Raw genomic sequence first — 25,967 nt, 5'->3', positions numbered from 1 at the left:
AAGCTCCGCCCTTTTCCTCTTCCCTCCCTCCCCCCCTTCGTTGGCCCAACCCAGAGGGAGTCCCGGTTCTTGCAATTGGTGCAGAGGCAGAGAGACGGCGCTCTTGATTGGTCAAATACCAGGAGGTGGGGCGAACTGAGCGGAATAAGAAATTGAATGGTGAAAAGGAAAGTCAGTCAGATGCCGAGTCCCGCCTCCTGAGATTGACTGGTCACCTAGCAACGCAGGCGCCACCGAATTAGCTGTGGGCAGAGACCTGGAGGCTTCCGAACAGGTGAGTGATCAGGTGTGTGCGTAGGCAGAGGTGAGAGGGAGATATGGAATAGGAACTAACCCGCCCTCCTTTGGCTCCATAAAGAAGTAGCCCCATCCCTAGCTCGTCCGAGCCCCAGGACCCTACTCTCCAGCCTCTGCCTCTCCTCAATCTGGACCTCCCTCTCGACCGCCTGCACATCCTCCTCGGGTCTCCAGCTAAATCAAGTGGAGGCACATCATAGTTCATTTATTTCAAGTCAAACATAGGTGCTACGGGGTAAGAGGGTAGCTTATAGTCTCCTACCATTCCACCCGACAACCATGGGCTGGCATGCAATCAAAGGCATCTTGTGTGAATGTTTAAATTAGGTCATTTTGATTACACCAATTTTTTACTTACGTGCAGACCTCAGAAGTTAATTCCCATCCCCACCCTTAAAATGTGATTCATTGTACATACTTTCAGACAAAGAGTTTGTTGCGAAGATCAAATGAGGTAAGGCAATGAAGAGCTTGGCACAGAGGCCAACAACATAGTAAGTGCTCAGGAAAAAGTGGTGTGCTGATTTGAAGCTGTTGTGGACCCCAGAAAAGGCCATGCTCTTTTAATCCATTCTTAAGGGTGCAGAACTATTGTTGGGTGGGCCTTTTGATTAGGTTGTTTCAACTGAGATGTGACCCAGTCCATTCAAGGTGGGTCTTACTCCTTTACTGGAGTCCTTTTTGAGACCATAAAAGACAGAAAAGCCGAGAGAGCTTAGAGAGAGAAATAGCCAGAGAATCAGGAAGGACCCACAGGAGCTGAGAAAGAAAGCCACTGAAACCATGAGCCAAAAGCAACGAATCCCAGGAGTGAAGGACCAGCAGATGCCAGCTGTGTGCCTTCCCTATGACAGAGGGATCCTGAATGCCAGCAGTCTTTCTTCAGAAAAGGAGTCTTTCTCTTGATGCCTTAATTTGGACGTTTTTGCAGCCTTAGAACTGTAAATTTGTAAACTAATAAATCCCCATTGTAAAAGCCAACCCATTTCTGGTACATCGCATTCTAGCAGATTTATCAAACTGGACTAAGTAGTAATAGTACTACTACTATTAATGATAATAACAACTTTTTTTCTAAAACACATCTAGCCATGACTCTTCCTGCTTAAAACAGCTCCAAGGAAGTTCTCTCCTTCCATCCCTTTAAGTATTCATATATTCAACAAGTATTTACTGAGTGCCCAGTAAGGGCCAGGCACTGCTCTAGGTGTTGGTATAGAATAATCAATCAGTAAAGGAAACTGCATTCTTCCCCTCATGGAGCTTGAAGCCTAATGTGGGAAATAAACAATCAAATAACATACAGAAAAATGTGAAATCACACCTATGAACAGTCATATCCAACGTGATGAAGCAAGGAAGTCAACAGATCCTCTCCTCAAAAAGCAAATATAAAGCTGGGCGAAACGGTCTAGTTCTATCTCAGCACTCTGGAAACTGATCAAAGGCATAGAACAAACTGAGAGCATTTGTACATGAAAACCACTGAACTTCAAATTTGTGGCATACTTACCAGTGGCTGCTTCTATTCCCCCTCCCCCCAGTTCTATCAGTGTGATATGTCAATCAGGGCAGGCAGGCCATGAAAACTAATAGCTTCACTGTCACTGCCTGAGGGGGCTTATTTAATTTGGAGCATTGGCAGTTGAAGTGGCAACCTCGGTGGCAAGTGAACAGGGAGGGCCAGCAACTCCACTAAGCCCAAGGCTGCAGTCCTGTTTGGAGCCAAAATGGATCAGCAACCTAGAATCCTGAGATGTGAGACAGCTATAGGGTGCTTAATAAGCTCTCCACATATCCTGCATTGACCAAGGCGATGCACATATATATAGCAGAGAATAGAGCAGGTCCAACCACCTATGCATCCCTGGCCATCGGAGCCTGTACACACTTGCAGAGGAGACACAAGGAGGTCTGGCAGAAATTAAAAGCCAGGGTAGGCTTGAAAGCAACCTGAACATTGTTCTCCCTAGCAGAGAATGAAAGCCTTCCTGGCTGAAAGTGTTGGAGCACAACCTCTGACCAATTTGTGGTGAACATTAAGCTATGCACACACAGGGGCAACCCCTAGGAAGCCAGGCTTAAATATAAAAACAAGAAAAAGAAATGGGCAGAGACAGCAGCTGCTGTGCATCGTGGGAGAGACTGACTTCACACATGTAGTCCAGGCAACTTATTTAACAAATGCACAAGCAAAACAACAGTTTTTTAAGAGGGAAAAAAGAGAGAGAGAGAATCAGAGTTGCTGCAAATTTTATTTAAAATGTATAATAGTCAACAAAGAAAATTATGAGGCAGGCAGAGAAACAAAAAAGTGTAAAGATGAAAAAAGCAGTCAATAGAAACTATCTCTGGGAATCCTCTGATATTGAATTTCGCACACAAAGACTTCAAAGAAACTATTATAAATATGTACAAATAACTAAAGGAAACCATGTTTAAAGAATTAAAGGAATGTATGATAAACTGACATCGAAAAAAATCAACATTTTTATCATTTCTTCCTTTGACTACTTTAAAAGATGTCAGATTACATAAAGCAATAATTATAATGTTCTATTGTTGTGTTTATAATATGTATAGATGTAATAAAGGTGACAATAACAACACAAAAGAGGAGGATGGTGAAGGAGATATTTTAGACCAGTTTCTATATTTTACTGAAGTTAGGTTGGTATTATTCTGAGTTATATTGTGATAAATTAAGGTATACATTATAATCACTAGAGAAACCACTAAGAAAATAACTCAAAAAATACTTTAAAAATCAACAAAGAAATCAAAACAGCACACTAAAATTATTTATTTAACACAATAAAAGGCAGTAAAGGAGGAACAGGAACAAAAAAACAAAGACATGAAACACATAGAAGATAATAGTAAAATGGTAAATGTAAATCTAACCATATTGATAATTATACCTAAATAATTAAATGCAAATGGAATAAAAGCTTAAATCAAAAAGAGGTTGTCAGACTAGACAAAAAAAACAAGACCCAACTATATACCATCCATAAGAAGCACACTTTATATTCAAAGATTAAAATAGTTTGAAGGTAAAAAAAAATAGGTTGAAAGTAAAAACTTAGAATCCATCCAAACAGTAACCATAAGAGAGCTGGAGTAGATATATTGATACCAGATAAAAAAGACTTTAAGACAAGAACTATTACTAGAGCCAAGAGGGACATTTCATACCAATAAAAAGGTCAAGACAGCAGAAAGAGATAACAATTAAAAATAAATAGGCAATAACAACAAAAGTCCAAAATACATAAAGCAGAAAATGACAAGAGTTGAAAGCATAAATAGACAATTCAATAAAAGTAAAGATTTAATACTCCACTGCCAATGATTGATAAAACAACTAGACAGAAAACCAGTAGGGATATAGAATATTTGTAAAACAATATCAATCAACTTGACCTCACTGACATTTATAGAACATACCACCCAATGACCAGAGGATACACATTGTTCTAAGCACACATAGGAACATTCTCCAGGATAGACCAAATCTGGACCACAAAACAAGTTTCTATAAATTTTAAAAGATTTAAATCATACAAAGTATGTTCTCTGACCACAATAACATTAAATTATAGATCCATAACAGAAAACTGGGAAGATCTCACATATTTGGGAATTAAACAGACTTCTAAATAATCCACGAGTCAAAGAATAAATCAAAAGGGAAATTTTAAATATTTTTAAATGAATGAAAACAGAACCCAACATATCAAAATGTATGGAATGCAGCTAAAGCAGTACTTTGAGGGAAATGTATGGCTTTAAATGTCTATATCAGTGCTCTAGTTTGGTAGCTGCCAGAATGCAATATACCCAAAACGGAATGGCTTTTAAAAAGGGAATTTAATGAGTTGCTAGTTTGCAGTTCTAAGGCTGAGAAGATGTCCCAATTAAAACAAGTCTATAGAATGGTATAATCTAGGAATGCCTAGAGTGTATAATGATAGTGACTAAATGTACAGATTTTAAAAATGTTTTTGCATGAGGAAGAACAAAGGAATGCCATTACTGCAGGGTCCTGAAAATAGATGGTAATTAATATTTCAAAATTTCAACTTATGTGTGAGACTAAAGCAAAAAATGTTTATTTGGTACAAAATTTATATTTTGACTAGTGCATTTCCTAATATAACTTATGTAGATAGCTTGGTTGCACACCATAAATACATGGAACCTTGGGTAGGACATGAGATTTTGTTGGTTTGTCCAGAGTGATGCCCCGATGAATCCCAGAGTGATTTGGTCAGTGAGTGGAAAAGTATTTGCAAAGTCCCCTTCAGGGAATGGTAAGAACGGGGGAAAATTCAACTCCCCCAAGTTGAATTCTTGATATTCTCACAAGCAGTGTGGACAACCAAAGCTATAGGCTGAGCCCCCAGTCTTGGGGTTTGTTCATATGAAACTTAACCCCACAAAGGATAGGTCAAGCCTACATAAAATTTAGACCTAAGAGTCACCCCCAGGAGAGTCTCTTTTATTACTTAGATGTGGCCTCTCTCTCCAGCCAACACAACAAGCAAACTCACCACCCGCCCCCTGTCTACGTGGGACATGACTCCCAGGGGTGTGGACCTTCCTGGCAATGTGGTACAGAGATCCTGGAATGAGCTGAGACTCAGCATCAAGGGATTGAGAAAACCTTCTCGACCAAAGGGGGAAGAGTGAAATGAGACAAAGTGTCAATGGCTGAGAGATTCCAGAGTCAGAGGTTGTCCTGGAGGTTATTCTTACGCATTAAATAAATATCACCTTGTTATTCAAGATGTAATGGAGAGGTTGGAGGGAACTGTGTGAAAATGTAGAGCTGTGTTCCAGTAGCCATGCTTCTTGATGATGATTGAATAATGATATAACTTTCACAATGTGACGGTGTGATTGTGAAAACCTTGTGTCTGATGTTCCTTTTATCTACCTTGTCAATAAATGAGTAGAACACATGGAATAAAAATAAATAATAGGGGAACAAATGTTAAAATAAATGTAGTTTGAAATGCTAGTGACCAATGAAAGGGACGGGTAAGGGGTATGGTATATCTAATCTCTTTTTTTTCTGTTTTCGGTTTGTTTCTTTTTCTGTTGTCTTTTTATTTCTTTTTCTGAATTGATGCAAATGTTCTAAGAAATGACCATGATGATGAATGTGCAACTATGTGATGATATTGTGAATTACTGATTATATATGTAGAACGGAATGATCATATGTTAAGAGTGTTTTTGTTCGTTTGTTGTTAATTTTTTTTTATTTAATAAATAATTTTTTTTTTAAAGTCTATAGAAATGTCCAATCAAAGCCATCCAGGGAAAGATACCTTGGTTCAAGAAGGTCAATGAAGTTCAGAGTTTCTCTCTCAAGTCAAAGGGCACATGGTGAACACGGTCAGGGTTCCTCTCTCATCTGGAAGGGGACATGGCGAACACAGAGTCATCTGCTAACTTCTTTTCCTGGCTTCCTGCTTCATGAAGTTCCCCAGGAGGCATTTTCCTTCTTCATCTCCAAAGGTCACCACTGGCTGGTGAACTCTGCTTCTTGTGGCTATGTCATCCTGCTCTGCTCTCTCTGAATCCCCTCATTCTCTAAAATCAAAATGTTTCCTTTTATAGGACTCCAGAAACTTATCAAGACCCACCCAAATGGGTAAAGACATGTCATCACCTAATCCAGCTTAACAACCACTCTTGATTGGGTTACATCTCCAGGGAGATGATCTCATTACAGATTCAAACATACAGTATTGAATAGGGATTATTCTGCCTTTACGAAATGGGATTTTGATTAAAACATGGCTTTTCTAAGGGACATACATCATTTCAAACCAGCACAATCAGAAAAGAAGATCTCAAGTCAATAACAGTTTCTACCTCAAAACAACAACAACAACTAGATAAAGAGCAGACTCTATCCAAACTATGAAAGAGAAAAGAAATTTGATTTAGATTGGAAATCAATGATCAAACAGAAAAGCATAGAAACAATGATTGAGGCCAAAAAGTAAGTTCTCTGAGATCAACAAAATTGACAAATCTTTAGGCTTTCCAAGAAAATAAAAGAGAAGATACAAATTATCAAAATTAGGAATAAAAGAGGAGGCATCATTACCAACCCTATACAAACTAAAAGAATCACAAAAGAATATTATGAACAACTTTATGCAAAAAAATTAGACAACATAGATGAAATGGATAAATTCCTGGAAAGACAAAGTATTAAGATGATTCAAGAAGACAGATTTCAATAGACCTATAACAAGTAAAGAAATTGAAGTAGAAATTCAAAATCTTCCTTCAAAGAAAAGCCCAGGCCCAGATGGATGCACTGGTGAACTGTATAAAATTCTTAAAGAGGAAATAGCACCAATCCTTCACAAACACTTTCAAAAAGTAATGGAGGAAGACACACTTCCCAACTCATTCTCTGAGGCCAGTATTACCAGGAAATACAAACTAAAACCATAATGCAATACCACTGCACCCCTGCTACAATGACCAACAAATAGAGACAATGCTAAGTACTGATGAGCATATGGAGAAACTGAAGCCCTCATATATAACTAGTGGGATCGTAAAATAGTAGAACCAACATTGAAAAGTTGTTTAGCAGCTTCTTAAACTTAAACATAAACTGACCATAAATAACCCAGCAACTCTACTCCTAGGAATCCACCCGAGAAAGATGAAAACGTACAAATATAGATCTGTACATAGACATATACAGATGTTCTTAGCAGCATTATTCATAATAGCCCCACACTCGAAACCAACACAATGTCTGTCAACAGGTGAATAGATAAACAAATTGTCGGTTGTCTACACAATGGAATGCTACTGAGTAATAAAAGTGAATAAACTGACACATGCTACAGCATGCATGAACCTCAGAAACATTATGCCCAGTCAACATTTCTCACCCTCCACAGAACTGACATCTTGGGCTGGATAATTATTTGTTGTGAAGAGAATGTATTCATTTCCTGGAGCTGCCATAACAAATGACCACAAATCGGGTGGCTTAAAACAACAGAAATTTATTCTCACAGATCAGGAGGCCGGAAGTTGTCTGGAAATCAAGTTGTCCATAGGACCACACTCCCTCCAGAGGTCACGTGGCTCAATCCCAGTTTAAATCCCCCCAGGGAACCTCCAGTTCCTCCTCCTGAGCAGTCTTGGCCCAGTTTTCTAACCCCAACTAATCAGAGTGATTATGTACATGCATATGTGTGTGTGTATATATATATGTACATACATATATATATGTACATGCATATGCAGATGTATGTGCATTTGTATATGCACATGCATATGCAGATATATGTGCATATGTATATGTACATGCATGTGCAGATTATGTGCGTGTATATGTGCATGCATATGTATATGCGTATGTATATGTGTATGCATGTGCATATGTATATGCATGTGCATATGTATATGTATATGTAGAAGGCAAGAAATCAACACACTATTTCCGTTCCCAGACTTCACCTTCTCTCCAGACAGCAAAAAAACTGCCTTTTGGTTGAAAGCAGCAGTAACCAAGGCTGCCAAATCATAGCATCCATCTCCCGCTTCCGGGCTGGATAGGCTGTCCAGGGCATCCCAGACAGGCAGAGTGGCTCTGGGCTGGGCATTCCCTCAGGGAACACATTCTAGATACATACTGCCGTGGTTTGAGCTTGGGGTTTATACACAGTCCCAGTGAACAAGTAAATGAATGGGTGGGTCTTCTCTTCTAGTCTGTTAAATTACTAATTCCCCCCCACCCCCGACACACACAAACACATTCACTTCCCTTTATGCCCCAGGAGAGGAGAGCTCAAGGCAAGGAACACATACAATGTGTGATTTATGCCTCAACCTCAGTAATAATAATCATTAGCACTCACTTTTGTAGAGGGTGTTTAACTGTGCAAAGCACTTCCCCATCTATTACTGCGTCCTTCCTCCACACAGCTCCCTTTTGATGTGGCTGGGATAGATTTTACATCCCCACACAAGGGACTTGTCCCGAGTTGTCCTGGGAAGCCCCGTCTGAGGAGGGCCATGCACCCAGGTGTCTTAACATCCAGCCTTGTGAATCTAAACTTGGTTCTATAACTAGGGGTGGCTTTAGAAGGCACCACGTCAGCTCCTTAGACAGGGCCTTGTCTGGACCTGTGGACAAGCCTGCCTTTGAACCTGAACGAGCACAGGGCTTGGGGTCGGGGAGGGGAGGAGCTGAACAAGGTCATCGTTGTAACCCCTGGTTCTCTACCAGGGACAGCCTCCCTCCCCCCAGGGGACATTTGGCAGTGTCTGTGGACACTCTGATTGTCACAACTCAGGGAGGAGGTGGCTACTGGCATGTATCGAGTAGAGGCCGGGATGCTGCTAAACAGTCTGCAATTCACAGGTCAGTTTCCCACAACAGAGAATCATCGGGTCTAAAATGTCAACGGTGCAAAGGGTGAGAAACCTTGTTCTAGACTGATATTTTCACACAAGGCAAATGCTAAACACACACACACACACACCTTTCCCTCAGGCTCTTGTTTGTGGAACTAAAAGCAAAAGTGATTAAAATTCAAGAACCTTTGAAATATAGAGCCTCAAGGAAGAGCATCTTTTTGTTTCTCAGCTTTTAAATAATAGCGATGGGTTTATCCTGCGGCCAAAGGCCTCTGCTTTTGGGGGTTTTGAACACAGAAGTTGTTTTTAAAGCACAAACCAGAGAAAAACATTTATCCTCTTCAGCCAGCACACACCTGTTTAATTACAAACTACTACTTACTAAATGCAATGCTTTCTGACTTCTTCTATTCTATTTCACTTATTTCAACCCTAGTCCCAACTGGAGAATTTATTTCACCACCCAATCATGGGTCACAATCCTAGATTTAAAAGGACATGTCAAGGTATTCTATCCCTCAGGAAAAGCTGGTCTTTTGCATTTGATAGGTTACGGTTAAATACATTCTTAAAATATGTAAAATGTAAAAGTGGCAAGTTTTTTGGAGTAGAACCTAAATTCACTACTAGATAATTCTCCCTCCTGTCTGAAGACCACCTGAATGATACTGTGTACAGACAGAGGTAACCAGAAGTAACCATTTCTAAAGTTATACTGTAGCCAAAAAAGGAATAAAAAATTGTGATGAAGTCATTTGTAAGAAGTAGGAGGCTAGAAAATGGCAAATGGCTTAAGGAAGCCCAGTCTGTCACCATCACTGACAGAAAATCACGATGAATAATGTAGCGACCAGCAAAACTAAAAACAGAAACTGTAATAAGGAGTCAAAACTGGTTCATTTGGCCCTTTACAAACCCTCCTGTTCAAAAAAATGTCTATATTATCTTGAGGAAAATTACATCTATTTCAGGAGGTATTCAAATGATAATATTAAATTATATCATTTTTGAAATAGCAAATAAAAGGTAACCATTATTGAGCCAGGATTTCTTTTAATATAACAGCTCTACCAAACATGGGTTCCGTTCCTGTCCCCATTCTACAGATGAGGAAGCTGAGGTTTAGAAAGGTGAACTAACTTGCTCAAAGCTGCACAGCTAGGAAGTGCTGATGTACCCTGCGTGTCTGACCCTGGAGCCCACAGATTTAATCACCATAAATAGGTTCATGTTTTTCTTTTCCACTTCAGAAATGAGGAGTCGAGGGCCCAGAAAGTCAGGTGAATTTGCCCGGAACTATCATCCATCTGCAAAGCACTGGTCCAACAGCCATCGATCTGTCACCATCTGCTAATACTTCCAACATTCTCTACCACAGTCCCAGCCTGGGAATCTTTTTTTTTTTTTTTTTAATTCTATCCAGCGTATACAATCAGTGGTTCACGATATCATCGTATCTGGATATTCATTGTCATGGTCATTTTTAGAACATTTTCTGGAGTGATCCAGAAAAAGAAATAAAAAGACAAAAGAAGAACCCATACATCCCATACCCCTTACCCCTCCCTCTCACTGACCACTAGTATTGTAATCTACACAATTTTTTCAATCCCTTATCCCCCCCTATTATTTATTTATTTTTTGCCCTTATTTTTTTTTTTACTCATCTGCCCATACCCTGGCTAAACAGCCTGGGAAACTTTTGTAAACCAAATATAATTAGCAAAACACGAGTTTTCTAAAAGGATAAGAGAGGATTGGGTAACAGTTCAGAAGTGGCGCTAGGAAAAAAAAAAAAACAACTAAGCCATGAAAAAATTATATTTGAATCTTTCGTTTTAAAATTCCAAGCCCTGAGAGCAGATGTGGAAACAATCCATAGGCCAAATCGACCCACAGTCTTCACTATTAAAATAGGACACTACTTTCATGCCTGTAATTCAGAACCTATATGTTTTATAAAATAACATTTTCCTTTTGTACCAGCATTTCTCCACGAGAATTTGGGGCTATTGGTAATCTGGGTTTGCTGCTTCTATATTTATTTACCAGTTATTTATTGAGCATCTACTATGTGACGATTGTTTGGGATAGCAGTTTCTGGCGGGAATTTGCTGATCCTTTTCAGCCCTCAGTTTCCCCATCCTGGACTCAGAAGGCCCAGATATAGCATTTAAGAAAGTACTTGTGAAAAAAAGCTGGCTACATGGTTGGCAGGTTAGAAGGATCTTCCTGAAGTTAAAAGGAAAACTGCTGCTCTAAAGCCAAACCTCTGCCTCCTAAGCCAGAACCCCTGGGTAATGGAGTTGGTACTAAGCAGCCAGGAATCCCTTCCCCACCATGGACTTCTCTGAGTCACCACCAAAGCCTTGGTGTAAGGATGAGGCATATGGTGTTAGGTCCTGGGAACGCGGGGAGGGAGAGAATTCTGACTCTCAGAAGCAGGACAGAACTGTCAAAAGGACATGAAATCAGCTATGCAAAATTGTGAAATCCACAACAGCGTTTTATTTGATCTACAATTGTGCAGAAGTTGCAAATATTTCAATAGGGTAGAAAATTAAAACAAAGATCATGAGATGTATCTCATGTGAAAAACCTATTTCTATCATGTCCACCCCAATCATATTTTCAACCGTAAACCATCCTTTCTTATCTAAGCTGAGGGCAACGTTTTTGATCAAGCCATGGGAAATATCAAGAATAGAGCTCAGTGGGCACAAAACCCTAGTCACAGCTAAAATCCATGAAGGAAGAATTAAATTGTCTAAGAACACATGCCCTGTGGATTTAACGGAAGGCCAGAACTAAAGGAAGATGGGTTTAGTTGGTTCTGTGGGTTCAATGAAATCCGGTTTAGGAACAGATGAACAGATATGATGCCAAGTAACACTGAGTCCCATGATGAGAAGCCTTTCCCTTCCTGGGTCTCTCTTAATCCTGGTTACATCAGTGAGAAAGTCTCAGTTTGGTGTTCTTTGAATCTCTCTCCACCACTTGCTAATCTCGCTTTTCACAACAGAGACCTGAACTCAGACTCAGGCTAGAATGAGATACCACCAGGATGTAGACATTTTCATCTTCTATGTAAGGAAAGGGATGCAGATTTTCCAGTGGAGTTACAAAGTTTCCTTTTTAGTGAAAAGTATATTAGAGTGAAAATATATTTAAAATTTTAAAAAAGGTTGGTAATAGTATAGCATGATCTATAGATTTGGCAGAAAGCACAAAGGTGGTAAGAAATGAGAGAAATTTGGGCAATGGTAAATTAGAACAAAATCTCAGGAAGGAAGCCTGGTGTCGTGATCATGATCACTTCAGAGGTGTGTCTTGGTAATTAGCTGGAAAGTTCCAAATATGTGGATGACTGACTCAAAATGTGGATTGATTCAAAGCTTTCCCTAAAACGATCCAGGCACTCTCACGCACTTGCCTTCTGGTAAACTTCCTTAAGCCAGGAGAAAGGGATGGGGTGACAGCTGTATTGTTGCAAACTGTGACCCTGAGTGTAGCCAGGGGAGCTCCATGCCTATAGGGCAGAAAGGACTAGAACTGAGCCAGACTGGCTGGGCACCAGGCAGGGGCTCTTTCCACCTCACCAGAACAGGTCCACCTTTCTTTCTGCTGCCATACACTGTTCAGACTGATACCACTGTTCCCATGGCCACACCGAGGATTACAGACCAGTGAGGAAACCGAGGAGCTCCTGAGACACATCTCAGAGGCTGAAAGCCCACCTCTGCCACATACCAACTGGGAAATACCTGGCCTCAGTGTGCGCAGCTGTAAAATGGAGCTAATCGTAGCGCCTACCCCAGAAGGTTGTTGTGAGAATTAAAGAAATTAATTTGTAAAAGCATTTAGAAGTGCCTGGCATATAGAAAGTTTTCAAGAATTAGCTAATACTTAAATGGCATTCCTTAAAATGAAATCTGCCCCCACATACACATGCTCAGTTTTGTTTTTTTTTTTCTTTTTTAACACCTTCTATCTTCTCCACGCTAGTGTTGGATTTGTGGGGTAGTTGTAGGTGTTGGAGTTTCTCCTTTTGTTTCTCCCCGGGGGCGGGAAGTAAAATTTTCCTCAAACCAACTTTTCCTTCATTCCTTCCTTCCTTTTTTGTCAAAATGTTCCGAGAGAGAAAGTAATAAAATACCCAAGGAGCCTATCTGAATGAAGACAAGGTGTAATTTGCATGATAAAGATATATTTCCATTTATAAAGTTCATCAGCAGAATTAATGACAAATAAAGGGAAAATCCAATTAAAGTCCCCCATCCATCAACAATCTTGCTTCACTCTCAGGGCAGGAATTTTAAAAGGAGAGGTTTAAGTTGGAAATTATTTAAATATTAAGGTTGGTGACATTAAGAAGGACGTGAGGTGATAATATTAGAATTTAAGGAAAAGAGATTCTCCACTGATAGTCGTCATCAGAGTCAGATGCAGCCACCACCCTCCACCCCCCACCGCCCCGATCCTAGTTCTACTGGCTTTTTCTTGTTCACCAAATGAGCTGTCAAGAACTGATGGGCGTCATCATAATCAAAGAAAACAAGTTTGCCCTTTAAAGCAAAAGAGGTAATTTGGCTGAAAGCAAATTGGAAACATTTCATATAAGGCTGCATTTCCAGCTGTAATCTCTGAAGGCTTCAAGCATTTTGATTTATGCTTGAGAGCTCTGGGGGACAATAGGGAGAAGTGCATTTATTAAACACTTTGTTCCCATTTATCCTGTGGCCATAGGACACAGATCCTTCATCTCAGAGAAGCTGTGGAAGCTCCATGCCTGTCCCTAAAACTTTACTTTCAGGAAAAGCCTTAACAGAAGTCACGAGATTGACAGGGGAGCAGGAACAGGGAGGGGGATCAAAGAGACGCAAGAAAATGCCCGTCCCCAGCTTAGTCTGAGTCCCCAAAGAGGCTTGTCCTCTTAGAGCCAGCCTGGCCAAGGAACATGACCTGAGCACCTGACTTGGCCTGCCTTTCTTCCTTGTTCATAGACACTGTGGGTATTTGTTTGGTTCCCTCCCCTCTCGCCAAGTACACTGTGGTTTGGTGGACCGAAAGTGTCTTTCAAGGCTTCACATTCCACTTTCTTCTCCCTGGCATTGTAGCTCCACCCCGAAGGTCTCCCTTGAGCCCTGGTCTCATGTGGCCAGCTACCTAGGGTATTTATTTATTTATTTATTTACTTAATTAAAAAAAAATTACAGGAAAGAAACACAAACATTCCCAATATGTGATCATTCCATTCTACATATATAATCAGTAATTCACAATACCATCACATAGCTGCAGATTCATCATCATGATCATTTCTTAGAATATTTGCATCAATTCAGAAAAAGAAACAAAAAGACAACAGAAAAATAGAATGAAAATAAAACAAACAAACAAAACATACACACCATACCCCTTACTCCTCCCTTTCATTGATCACTAGCATTTCAAACTAAATTTATTTTAACATTTGTTCCCCCTATTATTTATTTTTATTCTGTATGTTCTACTCATCTGGTGACAAGGTAGATAAAAGGAGCATCAGACACAAGGTTTTCACAATCACACAGTCACATTGGGAAAGCTATATCATTATTCAATCATCCTCAAGAAACATGGCTACTGGAACACAGCTCTACATTTTCAGGCAGTTCCCTCCAGCCTCTCCATTACCTCTTGAATAACAAGGTGATATCTACTTAATGCGTAAGAATAACCTCCAGGATAACCTCTCAACTCTGTTTGGAATCTCTCAGCCATTGACACTTTGTCTCATTTCACTCTTCCCCCTTTTGGTCGAGAGGATTTTCTCAATCCCTTGATGCTGGGTCTCAGCTCATTCTAGGGTTTTTCTCAATCACTTGATGCTGAGTCCAAGTTCATTCTCGGATTTTTGTCCCACGTTGCCAGGAAGGTCCACACCCCTGGGAGTCATGTCCCACGTAGACTACCTAGGGTATTTTGTCAGCCAGGGTTCTTTAACTGCGAGCAACAGAAACTCATGTTGGCCAAGCCAAAGTAGCGAAGGAAAGTTAGAGAACCAGGCCTCAAAAAGGAGAGCAGCCAAGGAAGTTCTGGGACTCCTGGTAGCAGGAGGTTCAGGAACTCACCACTGGCATTTCCCACCCATGTATCACTCACTCTTACAATTCACCCTCCCTGGAGAGTCTGACTGCCCAGCTGAGTTCGCAGTCCTCACCCTTTGGCTAGAGGAAGAGGCTTAAGGCAGGGCTCTTTGACTGACAGTTCCGCCAAGACTGCACAGTGGAAGGGAGGGTGAGTTCACCAAAGGAAAACTAGGGCGCTATCCGCTGACAAAAGGGAAGGGATCACGGGAAAGCCGGGACATCACTGTCCACTGTCTGCTGCAGACAGGGCAGCTGGAGCTCAATGGGACTAAAACTGAGCTCCTCTAAAATTTCCTCTCCCAATTTTCCTAATTCCCCAACAGTCCCATATTCTTTTCCAGTCACCCAAAACCAAAACCGTCTTTCACCCATTAAGTCCTAATTATCCTTTCTTTAAAACATTTCTCACATGCATAGACAGAGTATGAAAAGCAAACAGCACAGGTAACCTATAAGAGGTAGCAGCAGATCTCTCCCCAGGATCTGCTGTTTTTTCTCAGTGCTGGGGATACAGTAGTGACCAAAATAGGTGAAATTCCTCCCTTCATAGAGCTTACTTTTTTTTTTGTATGCTATGTGGTGGGGTCACATTTCATTATTTTTCCATGTAGCCATCCCATTATTGCAGCACCATTTGTTGAATTTTTGTTTGTTTATTTTTGGGGAAGTGCATGGACCAGAAATCAAACCCAGGTCTCCCACATGGCAGCAATAATTCTACCACTGAACTACCCTTGTGTCCCCATAGAGCTTGCTTTTTAAGGGAGTGGGGATAGGCAGACACCAAAGAAACTTTTCCATATAGAGATGTCAGATGGCGATACTTAGCTTGGAGAAAAATTGAACAGGAGAAGGAGGAAAGGGAGAGCATGGAGAAGGAGAGAGCTTAGTACATTGACATTTAAGCTGAGAAGGAAGTGAGGGAATGAGGTCTGCAGATATCTAGGGGGACATTTCAGGCAGGTGGATGGCAAAGAGGTGGGAGCACATTTGACAAGGTCAAAGAATAAGAAGAAGTTTAGTACAACTGCTGAAGAGGGTGAATGGTAACAGCGAACAGATTATAGGCAATTATAATAATAACAATAACTGCTATTATTATTATATATTATAAGTAACTGTAAGGTCTTTGGATTTTATTCTGAGTGGGATGGAATAATATTCTGTGGTATGTTGTTAAAATGGTTAACAACCCGTTTGTGGGGAGGGGCTGCCAATGTGTATCATTTGCAAATTTCTGTGGTGTAAATACTCCCACCATGGCCAACTTTCGAGGGGTTCAACATCCAGCTCACAAAGTCCTGAAAAGTTAACAGTGGCTCTTGTGAGCCAGTATATGCCAGCTCCAACATATCATCGCATTTGAGGGTTTGGAGCAGAGAAGTAATAAATATGATCTGACATTTTAAAAGTCTTCCTCTGGCTACTGTGATGAGAAGAGACAATGGGACTTTAGGGGCAGAAGCAAAGTGATCAGGAAAGGATTGTCACAATCATTGGACACTTGGAAAGGTCAGGGGCTCCATGACATCCGAGGCAGCATTCCTCAGTTCTCGTGGCTCCTCCTTCTTGTTCATGAGATGACTGCGACTGCTCCAGCCTCAAGTCCCAGTTCAGGAAATGGAAGTTAAACCACTAATGTTTGTTTTTTGCATCAGGAAAGTATAAGGTTTCCTGAAGCCCCAGCAAACTTCTTTCCATTTCGTTCACTTGAACTGTGCTCACAGCCACCACTAGGTGCAAGAGAGGCTGAGAAGGCAAGCATAATATGTTTCTAGCCTCTATAGTGGAGGCAGGTAAGAGGGATAGAAAGGTACCTGTCAGACAATGTGGCATTATGAGCACCTGTAACAGGAATTTGACCCAGTCAGGAAGCCCAGGGAAGGAAGTGACACTTGAACAGAGATCTGAGTATAAGGAATTAAGTTGGCAAGAAGGAAAGAGAAGAGTGTTTCTGGAAGAAGAGATAGCATGTGCAAAGGCCCTGAGGTGGCAGGTTTGTAATATCCCAATCTCTCTACCTGCCACCAGCCTCTTCCCCTATAAATCATCTATAACGACAGATCTTTCTCAAAATCTGACTTTATCCTGCTATCTCCTCTTGCTCAAATCAAAATGGATGCCAGTTTCCTACAAAATAATCTCCAAAACTTCCAATCTAGTGTCATAATCTGGGTTTACTCCAAGAATACAAACTTACCCACTTCCATTATTGTTGAACCTTTATGTGTGCATGTCTCACACTCCAAATTAGGTTATAAACCCAGGAGGACAGGAGCCACACCCTGCATCTCTTTCATTTCCCCAGGAGTGCAATAAATACCTGAGTGTATTATTGCATGAATGATCTTTAGAGCAGGGAGCAGGAGCAGATGTAAGCCGACCAGCTCAGAAGCTCTTTGAGTCATCTCCGTGCAGTGAGGCTGCCGACAAGGAAGTGCCTTGGGAGCTATCCAAGAAGGCTGATAGAACAGGGTGGCGGATTGGATGTGGGGGCGAAGGAGGAATGTGGGGGTGCCTCTTAAGTTTTGAGCTTGAGCAGCTGGGCTGGTAGCATTGCTGGGCATCAAGACAAGGGCTAAAGGATCAGGGTGGGGAGGGCTTGGGATGGTCACGGGCTCCATCAGGGATGGGGTACATTTGGGAGGCCTGACCAGTCCTGGGCAGCTGACATCTGAGAGGTGGATCTGGACTTGGGATTTCTGTTACCCTGGGGTAATAATATTGGTTGCTGTTTATTGAGCTGTCACAGTGTCCAGGCTAATGCTAGAAGCTTCCCACTGATCCTGATGATCCCTGTTTTACAGTCGAGGAAGCTCAGGCTCAGGGAATTAAACAGCCAGGCTTGGGTCACTCAGCGAGGATCTGAACCCATGTAGGGCTGCCTGCCAAGATAGTACTGTTAGCCATTAAGCTATGTAGGTGACGTCCATTGTTTATTCCTGATGACTGCCACAGATTTTTTTCTGAAAGAGTCTTGTTCAATAAGCTTCTCACATTGGAACAACTGTAGATTTAAAGAAAAGTTGCAAAAATCATAGAGTTCCCATATGCCCTTCATTCAGCTCCCCCTACTGTTCCTATCTTACATTACCACAATACATGTGTCAAACCCAATAAATCAACTACAGACTTAATTGGAATTTCATCAGGTTTTCCACTCGTGTCCTTTTTCCATTCCGGAATCGAATCAAGGATACAACATTGCATATATTGAAACAGTTTTGTTTTGTTTAGAACTCATTGTTCACCCCTGCCCCTGATTTTTTTAATCCATACTTAATCAGTGAAAATAGGCTGTGCTGGTTTCTGTGGAATTCATAGGAATGTCAGAAACCAGAAAGTGAGCAAGCCTGAGGGCCTGGAGAAAGGAGCAGGAGACGGATCACACGGGCCCTTTGAGGCCCAGTCAAGGAATTGATGCTTTATTCTGAGGGCAAGGGGTGGGTGGGAGGGATAAGAGGTCTAGAAGAATTTTTAAGAAGGCGAATGATGTCATGACCCCATACCTACTAATAGGTACCCAGTTTACTCTTCGGTCCACTGCTTGCTCCTTCCCTGCTTGGCTCTGTGACTTGGCTTGCTGAGCGCTCCCAGGCCCCCTCTCTGGTGGCCTCCCACCATGCCTGCCACTGGGAGGCGGTGGTCTTAGTCCGGAGAGAGGAGGGAGGGAGAAACCAGGGTGTTTTTCCCCTTCACTTAATTTGGGCTGTGTTTCCTGCAGGAACTGCCTATCCTCTGGGGCTCCAGCTCCTCCTGGACAGGAAACAGCTGTGGTTCCTGGTCCCACGGGTGACCCTGGTGCCCAAGCTCCCTGCCTCCTCCTTCTGCGGTGGCTTCCCCTGTTGGCCTCTCCACTCCATCACTCATGGAACCGATCCCCTGACAAGTGTGCATGAGACCTGCCCCACCTAGTCCTCCCACCCTCATGGCGCTGATGCAGTCACAAAGCTACACACTGCTTTCGGCAAAAGGTTGTGTCAAAGCCGCAGAGCACCAGGGTGGGCCTCCAATGCCAACAATTTACGGCTGCTGCGGCCCCACTGGCCACCCAGATGCCAGCCTGGCTCTACTAACAGCTTCCTCCTTCCTTTCTCAGGGTTGCCACAGAAAATAAGAGGGGGAGACGCACATCATCCACCAAAGCGTCAGTCTCCCGAAGTGTACAAAGGCCCAGTGGGCTGCGCACAGAATGGCTCTGGACATCCTCGCCGTGGCCGCTCTCTACCAAGGCCCTGACATTAACAGAATAAGGCTGATGACCGAGGCATCCAAACCCCCAGCCTCCCCGCTGAAAGCCTTGGTGCCCTCTAAGACCAAACTCACCACCATCGAGACCAAGAGGATCATGTCTGTACTGGACGAGGCCATCCACAAGGTGGAAATGGTGACCCTGCTGTCCTATGTGGCATCCAATGAGGAGACTCTGGAGGGGATGCTGGGAGGGGACATCATGAAGGTGGTGAGAGACCACGAGGAGCTCTGTAAGACCCTCCTGGCCAGCACTGAGCATCTGAAGGATGTGCAGAAGCAGCTGCAGGAGGCTGACGAGGAGGCCAAGGAGGAAGAATGGTTCCAAGACCTTCTGCTTGCCACTGAGCAGCAGAAAACCAGCCTCCTGCCACTCACTCAGCAGATGAAAGATTCCACCAAGAATGTCCTGAGACTCTTGCTCACCAGCCCCCAGGCTGCCAGGGTCCTGAAGATGCAGACCCAGGGCAGAAGTACAGAAGCCCAGCATTTTATTGATGGCCTGAAAGAACTCCGGGGGTTCCTGTTCGAGAAGCTGCTCACCAGCCCCATGGAAGCAAGGGAAAAGGCCCAGTTCCTACAGGATATCGGTAGGCGGAATAAGAGGAACCAAGAAATCATCGAAACTCTTGAAAATGAATTGTCCGTGAGCATCAAGAACAGGAATACAGAGGTACCGCTTCCCAGGGTTGGGCGGGTTATGGAAGGAACCACACTGAGCAGCAGAAATATTTTGGCAGCTGGGCTTTTCTCAGTGACTTAAATTGTTTTGTTTTGTTTTAGTCATTCATTGACTCCAACAGTATCATTTTGAGCGCTCAGTAGGTGCCAGGTCTTGTAAATAAGCCCCACGTGTTCCTAGCCCCATGGGGTCCACTTCCACCTAGGGAAGGGAGGTATTGGAGACCCGACAGCGTGCAGCTGTGAAAAGTACAATGCCGGGTAAGCACAGGTGGCATAAGGGAGTGTCATGGGAGAACCGAACCTAGCTCCACAGGGTTGGGATCACTGAGGCTGAGATATGAAGAATGAGAGGGAGGGACCCGGGTAAGTGAGGTAGAGAAGAACCTGCGTGATGTCAGGGGTCAGCAAACTGTTTCTATTAAAGGCCCAGTAGTAAATACTTTAGGCTCTTCAGGCCAGACAGTTTCTGTTGCAACTATTCAACTAAGCTCAACTCTATCATTACAGCGTGGAAGCAACCATAAACAACAGAAAAGGGGGCTGTATCCCAGTAAAACTTCATGTACCATAACAGGCAGGCAGGGCTGGATCTGGCCTGTGCGCCTAGTTTGCTGACCTGTTCCAGGGGAGGGGACAGCCGAGGCTTTGAGATTGGGAATAAGTGTTGGGGAGGGGGGAATGTAGAAAACCAGAAAGTGAGCAAGCCTGAGGGCCTGAAGAAAGGAGCAGGAGATGGATCACATGGGCCCTTTGAGACCCAGTCAAGGAATTGATGCTTTATTCTGAGGGCAAGGGGTGGGTGGGAGGGGTGAGAGGTCTAGAAGAATTTTTAAGAAGGCGAATGATGTCATGCCCCATACTTACTAATAGGGGCATGAGGGTGACAACTAAGCTCTTGAGCCTTAAGTTCTCATCTGTGACAGGGGGATAAAAGCATAAGTGCTTGCGGGAACGTGGCCCCAGCTACAGACTAACTTTCCCAGCATCTCTATCTGCTGGGGGTAGCTAAGGTTTTGACGTGCACCAAAATATCATATGCTACTTCCAGGCTGCATATGTAGTTATTTGTCACACTCCCGCCCCCACGCACCAGGTCAGGCAGCCCCTCGTGTGTTCCTGCTGAATCTGTCCTTTAAGGCACTTGTCAGAGACTGCCAGTAAATATTTGTGTGATGATTTGATTTAGGTCTGGCTCCCCTACCAAGGAGGGGCCTTGTCTCTGCAAGGCTGCCATTGTGCCCCCAGTGAGCCTGGCACCAGAGAGGGCATGGTAAAGATTTGCCTAATGGAGAAATGACAGCCTGCTGGGCCAGCTCGAGCCCAATCAGCAAGGCCACTGTGAGGAGTGGGTCGTCACCCTGACACACTTAGGGGCAGGCAGAGGGCCACCAACAGCTTTGCTGGTCCCATTCAGGTGGCAGAACCAGCTTCGGGCTTTCAAGTTGGACAGAACAGGGATCAGACCACATTTTTGCCAATGGGCAAACATCATCATGTCACTGGACTTAGTGTAAAATGAGGGGTGACACCGACCAGGCACGCTGTGGGACGTCTATAAGAAAAGCTCAGTAACTGCTAATAATACTGCCCAATCTAAAACCCCAAACCTAGTGCAGGAAGCCTTGCCTAAAGTGGGCGGCTTCCCTTCCTGCTCACGGTGGGCAGAAAGCAGATTCAGACCCCCTGCGGCTCTGCTGCCTGCTGACCCCAGCACTGGGGTGTACAGATGGAGACTAATGTTCCGTGATAAGCCTATCCCAAGCATATTTACAAAACCGCCCCCCCAATACCCCCCCCCCCCCGCCCAGTTCCTGTTTTAGAACGATGTAGGGCCGGAAGGCAGCCAGACTGGGCCCTGAACGGGGAGCGGGTAGCAATCCCTGCAGTGTGTGCTTACCTCACAGCTTCATGGGTCCCTGCCCTTGTCGTGCCCCGGGCAGGATGTGTCCACTGCCCCAGAGGGCCACTGCTCAGTGGCCTGCTCCACTCATGCCAGGAAAAAGAGGGCGGTGGCCAGGAACATGGGCTCTGGGTCAGAAGGACCTGGCTTCAAATCCCGGCCCAGCTGGGCAACCCAAAATAGACGAAGCAATTCTTGTGCCCGTTTCGTCTGTGAGTTGGGGCCAGGGACAGGATTCGGCGAGGGCAGCTACCGCCAGCGCGCCCAGCCCCCGCGAGCGGGGAGTCGTGGCCGGCTGCTCCTGCGCTGACCGATCCTGTAGGTGTGAACAGGCCCCTCCTCTTCCTGGCCCAGGTGGAGAAGGAGAACTTCGTGATCCAAGAACTGAAAAACCACCTGCACCAGGTGCTCAGGTTCTCGGAGAACAGTCTCCTCCGCACGAAGCAGGAAGCCGAGAAGCAGCAGAAGGCGGACTTCCGGGCCTCGCAGGCCAGGGTGGCCAAGCTCCAGCAGGAGATCCTACTGCTGCGGTCGCAGTACCACAGCCTGGTCACGGAGAACCGGGAGCTGGAATATGCCCTGCGGAAGGTGTCCCGGGGGGGAGGGGGCATGGGCACAGTGTGGGCCATGGGGGCACGGTGGGCCCATCACTCCCAGGAGGGCCGGCAGTGTCAGGCAGGGCAGGGCTGTGCCAGCTGCCCCCTGAGACAGCTCAGTGAAGGGGGCGGACACGGGGGCACCCGAAGCCCAGACCCTGAGCCAATGTTCCCCGGGGGGCAGATAGGCAAGTATAGCAGTAGGACCCAGGGCTGGGGGCAGAGACCCATCTTAGAGCTGCTACAGGCCAGCTCTTTGGCCTTGGGCAAGCCAGGGATGCTAATCTCCAGCCCCTTCGGGATGACAGTCCAGTCTCAGACACAAGACAACTCCCTCCCTGCTGCAGGCTCCCCATCTGTGACGTGGAAATGATAAAATCGGCCTTAATGAGTTGTTAGGAGAACGAAATGGAATGATACAGAGCTGGTGCAGGTGTCAGTAAATATCGTTTCATTTCCCCCCTTCATCATCTCAGTCAAGACCCAGCCCAGCCAGCACCCAGCTTGCTTTGAAATCCCTTTCCTCACAAAGGCCAGCCTTTCTGATACCTGTTCCCATTCTCTTTGTATCACCATCTTTTGTGCATCTGACGGAAGTCATGACCCCTCCCCCAGGAAAATGCACAGATGCGCATGGAAACACACAGGGTGATGATGGTGGGGGGTGGGGGTGGGGGAGTCACAGGCCCATGAAGCCAGCCGGTACACAGTACTCAAGAACTCGTGCTCTGTATGGCCAGGGAAGGCTGAGAACCACGAATTCAGGTGTGCCCAGATGCTGGGGCTGGAGCCAGATTCTGAGCTTCGGTCAGGAAGGTGGACTCGGTAGGAGAGGCCTCTATTGAGGGAGGCAGGATGGCCCAGGGCAAGACACTGGGCTGTGAAGCCTACCTGTCTCCCCACTGCCTTGCCTGATGACCTCCAGCAAGTGGCTTCTCCTCTCCAAGCCTCAGTCTCCCCATCTGTAATACAGGTGGATGTGATAAGCCATGGAGGCAATAATAAAAATAGCTGTTATTTGCTCAACATTTGTTCTGTGCTGGGCGCCAGAGTCCTTTATACTTCTGGGCATTGAGGCCCAACAGAATGTCCTGGAGCCAGACAGCTGGCTTCAAATACAGGCTCAGCCTCCCATTAGCTCTGTGACCTGGGACAAGTGACTTGGCACGTCTGAGTCTCAGTTTCCTCATCTGCAAAGTGGGGGGAAGAGAAATGACCATGTTTTGCAGATTCAATAAGGCGAGGCGTGTAAAGCGCCCACCCAGGGCCTGCTGACACAGGGGCTTAGTGCTGTTTATCGTTAACGTCATCCCATCCAATAACAACTAAAGGAATCTTTCTTTTCCTTTTTAGAAGAAATATAAAGTGGAGACAGAAATAGAGAATTGGATCCAGAAATATGATACGGAGATGGGTGAAAAGCAGGTATTTCCCAAGATCCTCTAGGACCAGGAGGCGAAGCCCTAGGATGGCCCATGGCTGGTGCCAAGTGCTGAGCCTCCCCATAGCAGCCCTGGCATGTGAGCTTGCGGCAGGGTCTACCCCACCCCTGCCTGCCCGGGCAGAGAAGGGAGAGGTGGGAAGGGAAGGAGCTGGGAGCTGGGCCGCAGAGACATGCCTCTCAGCCTCCCCATGCTGGCTCCAGCTAGTGCCCACGTCCCCTGCTCCTCTGCGCCCTTCTCACTCATCCCCAGCAGACTCAGCTATGAGCCTCCAGAACTGCACTCTGTCATATAGCAGGACTGAAGACCTGAGCTGCACTGGGGATACAGTGAAGAAACGAATGCTCTATTGCCACTTAGAGGTTCCACACTACTGTCACTTAACAGCTACGTGACCTTAAGCAAGGGAGTTGGCTCTTCTGAGCCCACTGCTACCTCTGCTCTACAGAGGGAGAAATGAGACATGGTTGTCACAAGTATTTGGACCCAGCAGAGTTTCTGGTCTGGGAGGAAGGGCTCAGGGAGCAGAAGCCTACAAAATGGGGCTTCCATGAACCCTCTGCCCATCTCTGTGATGACAATGGTGACCCATGTCCCAACCTGAGGGTCAGGGAGGCCCAGCACTGGCAATGACATCAGCCTCTGAGTGCCCCTCGCAGGGTTGCTGTTCAGGGACAGGCAGGTCAGGGCCTCGCTCTGACCAAGAGCACCCGCAAAACAGGGAGACTTTGGAGATCTGTATGCTGGTTTCTTTGATCCCAAGGGGGCTAGGGTTTCCTTGCTAGCAGGCCCTCTCAATTCCATGTCTTCTGGAAATGCTTTGCTTATGGTAGGTGCTTGGTAAACATTAGTGGAAGAGAGGGAGGGAGGGAGGGAGGGAAGAGACAGGCATAAGTTATACAGCCGGAGAGGTTGCAATTAGACATGGGGAAGAACTTTGAGAAAGTCTTGGAAATCCCCCTCTGGGTATCTCTGTGAAACCAACAGCTTCATTAGCAGAAGCTTCCAGTTTTATGTCCCCACTGTGTGCCTGGTATCACGTCCAATACACTGCATACATCGTGTCGTTTAATCCTTGAAACTGCTCCCAGGTTGGGAACTGTCCCCATATTGCAGATGAGAAGTTACAGAAGCTTGAGAGGTGAAGCCTCTCAAGGGTTGGCAGAGCTGGGATTTGAAACTAAGTCCACCCAGCTCGCAAGCCCACATGCTTTCCGTTTCTGAAATTCAGAGCCAGGACAACCCCATCCTGTCCTGTTCCCCCCCGCCAGGCCCCAGGTGTAGGAAGGCTTGGCAGAGGTGGCATTATGAGGCAAAGCCCATTTGGGGTCCCATGGGGGTGGATGGGAGGCAGCACTCTATGCTGGTGACCCCCTACCCTCCCCCCACCAGGCAGAGTATGAGGAGCTGGAGAGCATCCACAAGGAGGAGAAGGTCCAGCTGGAGGAGCTGAGGCAGAGGCATGACATGTTGGTGGAGGAGTTCTCCCAGATCCGGGCCGAGCGGGAGGTCAACTGCCAGAAGAGGATGGAGGCCGAGCAGGAGATGGTGATGATGGTGCGGGCCGCCACCGTCATCCAGGCCATGTGGAAGGGCTACCTGGTCCGCTCCATGCTCAAGTCCAGGAAGAAGAGGCGGGGAAAGGGCAAGGCAAAGGACAAGGCCAAGAGCAAGGGCAAGGGCAGGGGCAAGGAGAAGGGCAAGGGCAGGGGCAAGGGCAAGAAATGAGCTCTCCACACCCGGAGCACGGCTCCTGGCTCCATATACTTGCTGCCCACCATCCCCACCCCCAGGGATCAGGCCAGGAAACTACCAGAAAGGTAGCTCCGCAACGCCTGGCTCTATACCATTTGATAAAATTAAGACTCCAAACCACATCCAAGGGCTTATTCTACAAATAAACCTCATTGTACCAAGGGCTTCTGGCAGTGAACATGTACATGCTCACAGGTGCTGTTTCCACCAGAGGAGGGTGTGGGCTGGGGTGTCAGAGTACGACTCATCCTTCCTACTTTGCCCAGGGGGAGAACCAGACAGGTAGTTGCAACTGCCCTCTACTGGGGACCACTATGGACACATCTCTGACCAGGGCAGCAGGATGGAGGTCACAGATGCCTGTGCAGGGCCGACAGAAAGCTCCTGGGCAGGGCCTCACTGTTTCAGGCTGCCCTTGGCCCCTGCTCTGGGATTATTTACTTGCCCACAACTCTGCACCATACAAGGCTCTGAAAGCTCAGGAAGAGTCTAGAAGTTG

General features: G+C 45.2%; 1 protein-coding gene across 2 annotated transcripts; it reads left to right on the top strand.

The window, feature by feature from the left end:
* Window positions 1-5: 5 nt before the first annotated feature.
* On the top strand, window positions 6-25,967 carry DRC10 (dynein regulatory complex subunit 10). Of its 2 annotated transcripts, XM_077159905.1 has the most exons (5): window positions 8-274; window positions 18,940-19,764; window positions 22,030-22,263; window positions 23,625-23,696; window positions 25,106-25,959. In XM_077159905.1, the coding sequence occupies exons 2-5, from the start codon at window positions 19,033-19,035 to the stop codon at window positions 25,439-25,441; spliced, it is 1,374 nt and encodes a 457-aa protein (XP_077016020.1). In that variant the 5' UTR covers window positions 8-274; window positions 18,940-19,032; the 3' UTR covers window positions 25,442-25,959. The 2 variants fall into 2 exon arrangements, with proteins under 2 accessions (XP_077016021.1, XP_077016020.1); XM_077159906.1 differs by lacking the exon at window positions 22,030-22,263 and having other exon boundaries at window positions 6-274; window positions 25,106-25,967.

The sequence above is a fragment of the Tamandua tetradactyla genome, chromosome 5, assembly GCF_023851605.1.
Source record: "Tamandua tetradactyla isolate mTamTet1 chromosome 5, mTamTet1.pri, whole genome shotgun sequence".
NCBI lineage: Eukaryota > Metazoa > Chordata > Mammalia > Pilosa > Myrmecophagidae > Tamandua > Tamandua tetradactyla.
This window is presented reverse-complemented; position numbering and strand designations above follow the sequence as displayed.